The sequence below is a fragment of the Patiria miniata genome, unplaced genomic scaffold, assembly GCF_015706575.1.
Source record: "Patiria miniata isolate m_02_andy unplaced genomic scaffold, ASM1570657v1 HiC_scaffold_30, whole genome shotgun sequence".
NCBI classification, from domain to species: domain Eukaryota; kingdom Metazoa; phylum Echinodermata; class Asteroidea; order Valvatida; family Asterinidae; genus Patiria; species Patiria miniata.
This window is the reverse complement of record NW_024037070.1, coordinates 959,214-973,035: the sequence shown is the minus strand read 5'-3', so window position 1 is coordinate 973,035 and position 13,822 is coordinate 959,214. Positions and strand designations below refer to the sequence as shown.

General features: G+C 40.2%; 1 protein-coding gene across 1 annotated transcript in view; it reads left to right on the top strand.

Annotated features, from left to right (window-relative positions):
* Positions 1-13,822, top strand: part of LOC119739374 (centriolin-like) — a 306,576-nt gene that overhangs the window by 118,246 nt on the left and 174,508 nt on the right. Inside the window, exon 13 of the mRNA XM_038214300.1 lies at positions 11,649-11,825. Coding sequence (XP_038070228.1) covers positions 11,649-11,825 — 177 coding nt within the window. The remainder of the gene's footprint in view (positions 1-11,648; positions 11,826-13,822) is intronic.

Below are 13,822 nucleotides of genomic sequence, written 5' to 3'. Positions count from 1 at the left end.
CATCGAAATCGTATATCGTTTGATCACATTTTTGTATGGCAGTTTCTGTCCACCCTGCTTTCTCTTTCCTTCACTCAGCTCCCCATAGAAGAGGGCTTTCGGCAAGCAGAGCAATGACTCAGAGCTTTTCAGAGCAACACCATATGTCTGGTGGTTGGGATTCACTGAGACTGCACATAGGAGGGGGCTGGTACAGAAGTTATGTTTTGGAAACATTTATCTTTAATCCAAACAGAGTGGCAGCAAATGAGAAGCAATCTACAATTTCTTGGATCTCATCAGCATCTGTAGCAACCAGGGCAGAGTCATCCGTGTACAGAAGCTCTCTGACACATAGCTCTCTTGTCTCAGTTGAAGCCTTGAGTCTTGACAGTTTGAAAATGTTGCCATCAGAATGAGTCCTGATGAACACACCTTTGTCTAAACTGTGGTCCATAGTCTCCAGAACAGCAGCGAGGTAGGGTGTGAACACCGTTGGAGCAAGTAGGCATCCCTGCTTTATTCCATAGTTGATTGTGAAGGCTTCGCTGACATCTCCTCTATTGATAATTTGCCAAGCAACCACACAGTTCTCAACCACACTTATGGTCTACTTGGCCCCAAGAGATTATTTTATGGCGAGGGTTGGCCTAAGACACTTTATATTTTCCAGAATTACCAGTAATTCCGACGAGTAATGACCAACATGACTGAAGCGCCAAGTGTCATTTTATATTAATGCGACATGTATGCTTTTATATCTACCTGTTCACAGTGTAAAGTCACATGGGGCTGAAATATTGTATGGTGAAATGTTATGGTGACATTTGTGATGGTAACTTGTTAATTACAACTCACCGTATTTTCAACATCAGATGTGCTCGAGCTGATACTACCCCCAGACTAGGAGCATAAAGTTAAAGTTAAACGTCAACATAAACAAGCCAACATAATCATACACAAAGCTGAGAAGAAACTCATCAATATACGCATCAGAAACGGTACTTTCACCATAGCTAAATTACAAAACGATCTCAGCAAAACTGAATCCAAATTATTTCACGCCATTACCGACGGAGAACAGAAACAGGCCATACAACAACACCTACGCATTCGCAGTACTGAGTTTGAGGCTGTGAAATGGAGACAATGGGACAAATTCAACAAACTCGTCATGGCGAAAAAGGATAAAATGTGACAACACAGGCAACAACATCGACAAAAACAGATGGGTGATCAACAAATCCGACAAAGTTATAACTCCCGATGAGAAAACTGTACTGGAAAAAAGGCTTAAATTACTCTGTCACTCCGAAAGAAATCCCGACACAGGATTTGATTGTCAACATGGAAGCGGCGTGTCCCACACTTCTACCCGCAAAAGCACAAAGTCTTTGTGGAGAAGTCATCAAATGTATTCGGAAGACTAAACCTCCAATCTCCAGCATTCAAAAAGGTGAATATCAGGCTCTTCTTAATCTGAAAAAAAAAATTGACAAAATCACCATTCTACCGGCAGACTGGGCTGAGCTACAGTAATCCTCAACACTGTAGACTATGAAAACAAAATGAGAAACTCAAGAAAGACCCGACTCCCAAATACAAACGTGAACTTGTAAATAAAATAAGGAAGTGGCAGAATCACAACCCTATACCCATGGAGACAAAACACAGGATCTACACTACGTTAGAAGAGGCTCCACAAATATACGGGACACCGAAAATTCGTACACCTGAATGCTTCACTACGCCTTATTTTTTTCCCAGCATAGGCAGCGTATCCTACTAGGCAGCTAAAGTTCCAGCAGAAGTTCTCAGACCATTAGTTGGTAATACCCCTCACCTTATCAAGAACAGTGGGGAGTTTGTGAGCAAAATCGGCAATTTTGAAGTACCACCTGGACAAAAACTCATCCCCTACGACATGCCTGCACCTGTACCCAACGCTATCCAAGCAGTCCAAACAAAACTGCTACTGGATGACACACTGGAGGAATGTGCACCTCCCACCATAGACCAAATACTGGAACTGCTTACATTCTGCCTAAACACCACCTATTTTGTGTATAAGGATCAAATCTACAAACAAAAACATGGAGCAGCCATGGGTTCACCAGTCTCACCCATTGTGGCGAACCCCGTACATGGAAACTTTCAAGGCTAAGGCTTTATCCACAGCTCCACACCCATCGTTACTATGGCTCAGGTACGTGGACGCTACGTTTGTCTTAATACATGAACACAACATTGAGGAGCTCACGACGCACATTAACAACCTTGACCCCAACATCAAGTTTACCAATGAACCTGAACAGGACAGCAAACTCCCTTTCTTAGATACCTGCGTCCATGTTAACGACGAAGGCAGCACAAAGGTCACCATATATCGGAAACCTATCCACACCGACCAATATCTAATCTTTGATTCCAACCACCACCTGGAACACAAACGATCAGTAGTGAGGACGTTGCTGAACAGGGTAGACAAGATTGTGACTACAGACAAGGATAGGAACCAAGAACGCAAACGTGTCAAATGCGCCCTCAAAGCTAATGGTTACAAGGACTAGATGCACGAGATCCGAAACCCAAGGAACCCAAAACACCAACTTCAAAGACCGAAGAGACATCAGCATCCCCTTACCCTACATCAAAGGGCTTTCAGAAAAACTCACCAACATTTTCCGAGACCATGGCGTCAGAACATACCATTACCGATCAACACCATCAAATCATTTTTGGTTCACCCCAAAGATAAGACCCCTCATCAAAACAAATGCAATGTTATCTAAAGATGCAATGCCCTGATTGCCCACAAACATGTGGGCGAGACGAGCAGATCGTTGGGCACCAGGTTCAAAGAACATTCCAACCTGAAGCTAAATATAGCCCCTGTAACAGTGGTTGGTGGTTGATCAAAGATAACCAACACTCCATCAGCTTGGAAAATGTCCAAGTCATCACCAGGGAGGACCAGTTATGGAAAAGAAAAATAAGTGAAGCAATCGAAATCAGGACACAAAAGCCATCCCTTAACAGAGACACCGGATACGACCTGCCAGCCATCTACGATGACCTGCTGGTTTCTGATTGCCCAAAAGGTGGTCACATGACTTGAGTGATTTAACTCACTACGCTGAATGAAGATGTCGCGATGACATCGAAAGCAAGGTCGCTGCAATATTTTTGATTCCAACAAGGTATCTAAATATTTCTTATCAACGTGATGGAATCCAATATAAGTATACATGCTACTAACTCAAGAATACTCCTACAGTAAAAACAGGTATTGCATACAATAATTGACGTCCAAATTCTTGCAAAATCAAAAAGAAAATGCGTGTTTTGACCTTATTTAACTTTTGACCTAAAAAATGACCTTGAGGGTCAAAATCAACGGCCTTCTACCAACATTTTCTTCATCCTATGACTGATTGAGCTAACATGGTCACCTGCATTTAGCAAACAAAGCTGTCCAAAGTGTAAAATTCCACAATAGCTGGTCCACTAATAACAGTATAAATTTTTGGAAAGCTCTTTTTCTGCTTTTCATTTGGTGATTAAATTAGCAAAATAGGAGGTAGTTGATAACATTTCATGAGCCACAAAGCATGAAAGCCAGAATCTTTGAATTTATTTTTGAGGTTTTAGAAGCCAGCAGCAGACAAAAAATACAAAAGCATAAACAAAACAAAACAGCTGAAATCATTCAAGAGGTTCCAAGAAATATGTATGCACAAAGAAATAAATTTCAGGGGGACCTAACCCCCCCCCCAGTTTAGACATCAGTGTGTCTTGGAATTGTCCACATTAAGTGTTGAAATATGCATATATAGTTTTACACTCACATATTTCAGTTAGGCCCCTCCCCAGAATAAGAAGCAAACCAAAACAAAAAAAAACACAAATATCTTCATGAGGAGGTTTTCAAGTATAAGTTTCCAGGAAGGATGTGTAGTTCTGTTTATAATAAATGGTGGCATATCATGTGATTTGAATGATCACCTCACATGTCACGAACTGACATGATGTTGCATCAATTTTCAACTATAACACATCCCAGTTTAGGTACCTACCAACTTTTTAACCCCGCCATACTCATCAACTGATTATTTATTTTAAACATTTTTCAAGTTGCCGCTAGAGGGCGCTCTACCATTTACCGTTACTAACTAAGGCCAAAAAAAAAAATATTCGGTCTCTGGTCAGACCAAAGTTCCGGAATTTACGCGGCCACTCGGCTTTTTTTTTTTTTTTTTTGGCCTTTTTTTTTTTTTTCTTCAAGCTTGGATTGTACAGACAAGGTGGGGTACTATTTTGCTTTTTTGGTGTTCTCATGTACATTGGTGTCCTCCATAATTTGCCTTGGTGCTTTTTTCGATCATTTGCCTTGGTGCAATTTCCCATTCCTTGGTGCTCTTTGGTAAAAAAAAATGAGGAGGTGTGGAAATGGAGGGCGCTGTTGGAGCTACCGCGGAACATTTTGGAAAAAAAAAAAGATCGACGCGCATGATTAAAATCGACGCGCGCGCTGACCAGAGACCGACTTAATTTTTTTGGGCGTAACGGTTACTTTTTTTGGGTAAAGAACATCTTAGCCAGAGCATACACTGTTGAAAGCAAGTTCACATTTTTACCAAGTTTAAATTACAAGGCAATTCCAGTTTCAACCGGAAGGACCCTGGATTATTCTATCAATTGCTGCCGAAGTCATGTTCAGGTCTCTCACGGTTGAATTTATATTGATTTTCAAATATTAAATCTATTTATTTTTAATGTGACGTCACGTGACCCATGATGACGTCATCGTGAGATCACTTAACTTTTTATCTATAATACAGGTGTATACAAACTTTAAACCCAATCGGACCTGTGGGCTCTCTGGAGATATAGGCCTTCAAAATATGCACAAATGTGACGTCACGTGACTCGTGATGACGTCATGATGGTGTCAATGTTTGGCACTCATATTCAGATGCTGGTGTAAGTGTGTGTTGGGTTTAAAGGCAGTTGTATTGATTTTAGTGCCCAGAGTGCCTTGGACAAAACAAAACAAAATGTACAAATGCTATGGGGGAAAATGACTGGAAAGGAAAAGAAACTAGAGCTTTTTCTGTTTAAGAACAGAACATATGGTTTTTCCGAATCCGATATGGTTTTTTTCATGAATTTATATAAATGAACATGTACATGTAAAATATTTTCAAAAATTTTAAATCTATTTTACTCACAAAAATGAAGTGCATTTTATGTCAAATTGTGCTGAATTTTCAATTTAGTATTGAAGTTTCAATACGTCACCTTCCCTGTTACCTTAAGGAATTTGCTTCGTTGATAAAGCGAATTGAATGCAGTGCAAAATGGTTAGCCTTTAAATGAGACTAATCATCTGAGCATGTACTCATTTGATTAAATATGACTTTGTGAAATTTCAGTAACACAAGTTATTGCAGTTATTTGTTTGTTAAACACTTTGTGCAACAGCTTTGATGATAGTAATGATTAGCATTGAAAAAAGACTAGCTGTCAGAGTACTAAATTCATTTGTGACACAAGCTAATTGCACTCATGCAAATTGGCTGTATGCTGTCAACTGAGCTGTCAACTTGGCCAATTGCCCCGCACAGTTAGAATTCAACTTCACCACCCTTGAACACAGACTAGCCATCACATACCTTATTTCACCATACCCCTGACCCGATCCAATTATTTGCGATATTACTCGTAACGCAGGCAGATCATCATGCATGCATTGAAAACTTCCACGCGTCATGTACGTAAGTACTTAACATACGGGCAGACGTGACTTTTCGCATTGAAAACTGCAAAATTATAATTCAACTTCATCAGCCTTGTATATAAAACACTAGCAGTCAGATCACTTTCACCCACACATACATACGTTCGAAACGTACATATAGCATATGTACAGAGCACTGGAAATTGTGGAGAAGGCTGCTTCACTGTGCAATTGACCGCACAACATGCGTTATTTATGGTGTAAATCGAGGACACACACATGCAACATCATTAATGAATCAAGGACAGAAACAGAATAGAGGACTCCTCAGTTGGAAAACGTTTACAACACCAATGAGAGCTGTTGCGAAAAAGTTAGAGTACAAACAAAGGAGAAGGGAAGAGGAATAAAAGAAAATCCTCAATTTACACCATAAACAAACGTGTCTGGGTGAGTTTGGTTATGGTGTAAATCAAGGATTTTCGCATTTGGTTCCTGTCCTCAATTCACCAATGATGTTGCACGTGTGTGTCCTCGATTTACACCATAAACAAACGCAACCACACTCACTCTTGTTTTACTATACTCCCGAGGACAATACTTTGTGTTTCCCTTTGTCCCTGTAATATAACACTCTCCCATAGACTAAGCACACAAACCTACTACAGTGGACCGTTTTGAACAAAATACCCAACGCCCGAGGACTGAAAGGATCTGTTGTTTTCCCTTTGTGTGTCGGTCCTCGGGGGTTATGTAGAACAAAAACGTTTTTGTTTGTGGTGTAAATCAAGGATTTTCTTTTGTCCCTCTTCCTTTTTCCTTTGTTTGTACTCAGCTCTCATTGGTTTTGTACACGTTTTCTAATCGAGGTCGCCCTCAATTTGGTTCCTGTCCTCGATTCACCGATGATGTTGCACATGTGTGTCCTGGATTTACACCATAAACAAAGGCTAGCACGTTTGTTTATGGTGTAAATCAAGGATTTTCTTTTGTTCCTCTTCCCTTTTCTTTGTTTGTACTAACTTTTTCGCAACAGCTCTCATTGATTTTGTACACGTTTGTGTGTCTGTCCTCGGGGGTTATGTAGAACAAGTATGTTTGTTCATGGTGTAAATCAAGGATTTTCTTTTGTTCCTCTTCCTTTTTTTCTTTGTTTGTTCTCAGCTCTCATTGTTTTTTACACGTTTTCTGTTCTCGATTCGGTTTCTGTACTTGATTTATTGATGGTTTTGCTCGTGTGTGTCCTCGATTTACACCATAAACACGCACTCCAAACACACATTTGCACACAATGTCTATGTGGCTTGGAAAAGTATACAAATTGCAATACAAATCTGATTATAATGTCACCCAAATGCAATTTTGTTTTAGAAAATGAAAATATGTCAATGTGGTCTTGGTCTGCACCAAATTTGGAGACCATCAGATCAAAACAGTGTCAATTTTGTAATAAAAAAAAAATCCTACAAAATCCAAAATTCATTAAAAATCAGCCGATGACATGATTATGATGTCATTTCGGATTTGGCATACTATTATCATTATCGACCTATCCACCAAGTTTCACAACAATTGAAAATTTTCTGAACATTGTATATGTTTCAGAAAACCACATTTTTGATGATGTCAAGATGACGTCACACATTTTCAAAATGCTGTGCATATATCTATGTTCTAACAAACATAATACAAAAAGAATTTTGAATGTAGCGTGTTTTGTTTTTGAGATATGCGGATGAGATGAAAAAATCAAAGGATGACGTCATCATGACATTCATGTACGTGAAACACCCAGTTGTTCCTTAAAATGGTCGTACGATTTACTTGGGTGATTGGAGCAAGGTCGTTTACACCATAAACGAACGTGTCTGAGATATGCGGAGAAAATCGAGCAAGGTCGTTTTCCGCACCCCGGTTTCGAAGTATAGAATTTCTGGCACTTTTGTGCCCAAGTAGTAACTTGTTCATGATCACAGAACATGTCGTGTTAAGCTTCAAAGATCACAATGAAACCACATTGATTTGAGACATGCTTTTGTAGATTAAAAAAAATAAATATTCAAATTATTTCATTAATTTAATTGAAAAATGCTTACAAATACGATCCCTAGTTTGTATCACAAATGATTAACAGTACACATAATTTTCGGATTCAAGCACAATGTTCTAATACTTGTACCCACATTCGGAAATATAAGTTCTCGTACTCGTACTCGGAATACAAGTAGTCGTACTCATACTCGGAAGTACAAGTATTCGTACTCGTACTTGTACTAGGAAGTACAAGTACTCGCACTCGGAGACCTGTACTTGTACTCAGAAGTACATGTACTCGTACTCGGCAACCTAAGTACTCAGCAGTACTCGGTACTCAGAAAAAAAGTACTCGACTTCAACACTGTCTATAACACATCCTTGACTATGTACAAGTTTCAATCCAATCGGCCTTGTAGTTCTGGTCCGGTTTCTTGGCATCCAGTTGGTTTTCTTTGCATTTTCATCGGTTGTCATGCCTCCTTGCCAGGTGACCTACCCACCTCCACTTCTTTGATTTAATGGTTTTAATAATATCCTGCACGCTTGATTCCTTTCTTACATCCTCATTTCTCACCCTGTGCTTCTTTGCTACTCCTATCATTATTCTTTCCATGGCCCTCTCTGTCACCCTTAGTTTTTTTTTCTTTAGATGTTTGGTGGTCGTCCATGTCTCGGCTTCATATGATATAGACAGCTATAAAGATGCACCGATTGAATACCTGCCTTTTCAGAGATATATCGTTGTTGTCTTGGTTTCCCACGTGTGCATTTTACAAGCTTGGAGAGCCATGACATATTTTTGTAGTAGCCACTTAATGAAATCTTTGCTGTTGAACATAATCTTGCGTAGCTGCATTGGTTCGATTTGGGCATTTTTACCTAGGCCAAACAAAAAAAATGGTGTGTTTACGGTAACGGTCTGAAAAAAATCCAGGTAGGTATGTAGGGAAATAATTTTATTTTGTAATTTTTTTTTTCACCTCTGCAGGCTCATGCATGTTCTTTCGCAAAATATTTGTATAAAAACATTATTCAAGCATTCAAGATACTCAATCGATACATTTCATTCCAAATTAATTCGTACTATACCGTCCCAGGGTTCTCCCCGGGATTAAAACTTGCCTCACCTAATAAAAAATATTTTTTGAGGTGGGTGATTCCACTATATGCTTAACATACATCACGGCAGCTGGCGCCGCCGACATTCAGTCTGGCCGGCCGTACATCGTGCCGTGCTCACGGCCCAGTATCAGTGTGCATTACTGTACTGTGTACGGCCCATTCCACGTGGCCGAAAATCTTGCACTACTGCAGAAACACGCTACGATGTTACGCCACAAGTTCGAGCTTTGCAATCTCGTCATTTTAATGGAAAACACATACACAGAAAATAAAGATCACATTCTGTGAATTAATGCGCAGAAATTCTCTTTCTCCATCGATGTTTGTTTGGTATTTTTACGATCCAACTTCGGCCGACGGCACAACATCATCGTAGTACGACGTTTGTATAGGCAGTTGTCACTAGTTCCAGGCCTTCATTATAGTATCGATTCCGTTAGCACGCGAAGGGAACCAGTGCACCATGCTGTATGCGCTGCATTCCTGTCAGCTGGCAGTCGACAGAACCCGTCATCGTGTGCATTTTGATCACACATTCCACATGCATCAGAAAAACAGGATTTTTGTCAAGGTATTGCATGTCAAGATGAAATAATGGCGTATGTAACGATTATATTGTGCATTTTAATGGCGTGAATAATAATTATATTGTGCGTATCAGGAGCTGAAAAATGTGATGGGCATTTTTGTCGCGCCGATTCGCAGTACGCACGTTTGTACATGGGGAGAACCCTGCCGTCCGTCGGCCAGGCGCACGAGTTCACCCCGATGCGTTTGTGCAAAAATAATCGTACTTCATGTTGTTTGAGAATTCAAGTTTTGAGATCGTCGCGATTTTCGCACGTTTAACACAGGTATGTTTGTGTCAAATCATGGTCAGTTTCAACTGTGGAAAATGGTCTATGTTCGTGGCAAATACTTAAAAGTACTTGACATTTTTGAAATTTGTTCATTAAAAATGATCAATATCAACCTTCAAAATGGCAATAAAAAGTTTGAGGTCGGCAATTTGGCCGAAAAAATTCCAGGTCGGTCGGGTTAAGCCCCCCAAAAAAGTCTCCGGTTTCTGGTATGGAGCTTGCCGAAAAAGTGCTTGCTTCAAATGTCGGCTGATGACTGCAAATGGTGCCCGACTAAACTTAGTGCAAATATATGGGAGTCCAGAGAGGCCACATAAAGCTTATTGTCATCATAACCCCATCTAAAAACACGTTAAAATTGTGCAGCAGCAGGATTCCAGTCAAACCAGTGAGTTTGGCGGTTTTGAGACATCATCTTTCATTGAAAAAAAACTTTTTCATTTTGCCGACGCGCGTGGCTACATCGACGCGCGCGCATACCAGAAACCGGAGACTTTTTTTTTTGGCCGTACCGTAAACACACCATTTGTTTTGTTTGGCCTTAGGCATTTTCAATTAGGTGTGTCCAGTGCGCCACTTGACCACTACGCGGTTGAGCAAAGCATAGCATCTTTTGCAGTTCATCATTCTGGCGGCAGGTGCTTTTAGCAGAATGATGCTATACTACTTGTGCGCGTCAGCTAGAGGATCTTTGCATTACTGAACTTGAAAGCCCAGTCTCAGTCAGCATCGTCAATGTCGTCATTCCGTTGGGTGTAGCTGCCTTTAATCATTGTTTTGAGGAATCAAGTCCATATTGAGTCGATTCGGGAATTTTCTTTTAGCTGTCAGTAGGTGCGCCTGCATTGCATATGTTTGCCTGGCTGGCACCATCAACTCGAGAATTCTGACTCGGTTAAAGAGTAGGACTTCCTCGTCCACAAATATGTGTTTAGACAGGACCAGCTTTCCCAGGTGCTCCCAATATTTTTGTTCTATTGTGTCAATTTTGAGGTCGCTGTTTGTGGCCCAAGTTATTTGAACGACTTTTTTATCCTTCAGCATTGTTAAAGACACTTTGTTCAATTCCACAGTGGCAAACCCAAAGCACATCATTTCAGTTTTATCGCGTGCAATAAACACCCAAAAGCACATGAACGTGGCCTTCAATGTGCTGACAAATTTTTGTAGGCAATCTTTGGATGTGCAGAAGATTACCAGCTAATCTTTGTAGAGGATTACGTACACCTTCATGGCGCCGTCTGGGGATGCGTGCATCTGCATAGCGCGGGTGCTTTACTCCTGTCGGATCCTATACTTAATTTTGATGCCAAGGTCATCTTCATTCTGTAGCTCTCCTATTACAGGCCTTTTGGTGGGCACAGGTTGGCATTTTAGGTTTGGTTAGTCACATGTCACGCTTTATCCTGAAGAGCTCTTCGGTTTTGCAATTTTCTGCTGCCGTAGCTAGTAGTTCTACATGTTTCTTGTCCAACTGCGTTTTAAGCTCAGCCCTGAGCTTACGCAGTCGCACTGCAACTGTCTGCCTTTTAACCTGATTTCTCATAGTATGTCATACTAATGAATTCGTCTACATCTTTTGGTCTTGAATTTGGTAATTTTTGGGGCAAGGCCACTTTGGCCTTGTTCCATAATTAATCCATTATTCCGTACCTATCTAGACAATTGTTGCACAAATAATAATATTATTACATGTAGTTCCATTCATTTTGGCATAGGCATAGGCATCCAAATGCATCCGCAGACAATATCAAACAAAATTAGATATGAAATCAAATTTCAAAACCTTTGAAAATGTCAACATTTTACCAAATTGCACACTAGCATGAATTAGAGAAAAATAAGTTCCTTTACAAAGATTCAAAATCATGTTGTTATGAGACTGGAAGCTATTATTTTTCTTTCTAAAGAGATTAGCTGGATTACAGGCAGCTCTTGCAGCAGCTGAAGCAGAGAAACATCAGCTGAAAGCTACTTTACAAGCTGAGCATAACAGTAAACAAGCTGAAGAGAATGAAACACTAAAAGCGGCTAAAGAGGCTGACAGATTGAACACTGCCCTCAGAAGACAGAAACAACAAGCACAGGTGAGCACAAACGTTTGGATGATATCAGGCCGTAGTAAAATTGGAGGATTCCTCCAATTTTGATACGATTTTGCCACCCCCTTAGGGAGTTAAGTTTGGGACTCTCATACACAGTATTGAGAGTTCAATTTTTTTGGAAAAGTTGAAAAGTGCTAAAAACAGTATTTTGAGAAAAATGTTATTCACCTTCCTTAATACCCTCCAAACCTTTAATTGACCTCTGCCTTAACTCCTGTCTGATTTTTCCAGAATGCCTCAGATTGTGACAAAGTAAGGGAGCTTCTAGAATAGATTGCCACATTTTGACCGATCCGGTCGCTGCGGTTTTTCGGGTTGCTAACAACCGTACAAAATGCGTTTTTACCGCAGCGAAATCACTCATTTATTTCAGTCTAATGTCTGCAGAATTTTATGCAGATTCCGGATTTGCAACGTTTTCTGTTCCGTAATATCGCCTGAAAACTTCTGGGATAAATATAGGACCTAATTTACGATAATGGATGGACTGGTGACACAAGTCTAATGCAGTGCGGTCAAGAACCTGAAAGACATCAATGCAGTGTGCAGAGTGGAGTACTTGAGGACCAGACTAAGAATAATTTTCAGTGGGCTTGCACCATTTGGTTACAGACCAGTAAATAAACTTCCATAGACCCCAATGGTAAATGCTCCCAAGTCAAAAATTCGGGAAAAATACTCACAACTATCCAAGGTGTTCGAGACGCACATCAAATCCAAGCTTATTTCATCAGCTTTCATTATCTTTTCAATTTTCGGGGGGTCAACTAATAACTTTGAGGAGAAATTTCCATCCGAAGATGATCACCCCTGAAAATAGTCCTGAAGCCCATCGCCATTTTGAAAAACGATGCCTACACTCCATTGCAAAATAGAGCACTTTAAGTGCCCCAATTTCATCCAAATTGAACGAAACTACAAGCTCACAGTCCTGTGCACGGCTTCCACCCATATTTTTGCAACCATTTGCACCTCGTGTTTGTATATTGCGTGTGGATGTGTGTGTATTTTGCATGTACTGTGCAGTGATGATCGTGAGCTAGCAATTAGCAAACACATGTCAATATTGCCGTGATGAGACCCATCAGCAAAGCAAGATTTTCTCAAGGAATTTAAGAGTATGGTTGGAAGAACTGGTAATAAGGTGTCACTGTGGATGGAAATCAGTTTGAGCTGCAGTAGTGCTTTGAAAAATAGCCACCACCAACACAAAATTTCAAAAATGTTTTGGAAGCCTGGGAGTTTAAAGTAAGATTAGTAAAAATTAGTAACTTTTAAGCACCGTTCATATTTTTTCTGTGAATCGTTTCTTTCTCTCTGCAAACATGCGAAAGTAATAACATCACACACCGACAAAGACATTATTGAATCAATCACGTATGGATTATATTATTAAATGACCAGACATTTTTTCCTCATTTTCCCCCCATTTGTTTTCTTTACTGAAGCGACAAAATTTGCAAACATTTCAGAAATACAGTTCTTAAAATGTACATGCCATATATACGGACATACGTGCATGTACATGTATACATGTACATCTATACAAGTAAATGTACAATTATACATGTACATGTACAATAATACATGTACATGTATACATGTCAACCGAAGTTCGTGGATTTTTCATTTTTGTCCAATCACACCCCTGACTGTGTCCCTCTTCAACTGGTTGACGAACCATAGTCATCTGCCCCTTCTCCTAGCTCCGACAGGTTCCCACAGTACTAGCGGCAGGCCTTGAATTTGGGAATTTTTAGGGCAAGGCCACTTTGGCCTTGAATGGAGCAAAATTATAGAGGGCACCAAGGCCAGTTGGGAGGGCACCAAGGCCAAACTAATATCTGAAGGGGCACAGAGGCCGGCTAAAAAAAATGCGAATTTATATCGGCGATCATGTAGTTTAGGGTCCCCCTTTAGTTTCGATCAAATTTGAGCCAAAGGTGTTTTTATCATTCAAAAACCTTTTCAACCAAAAG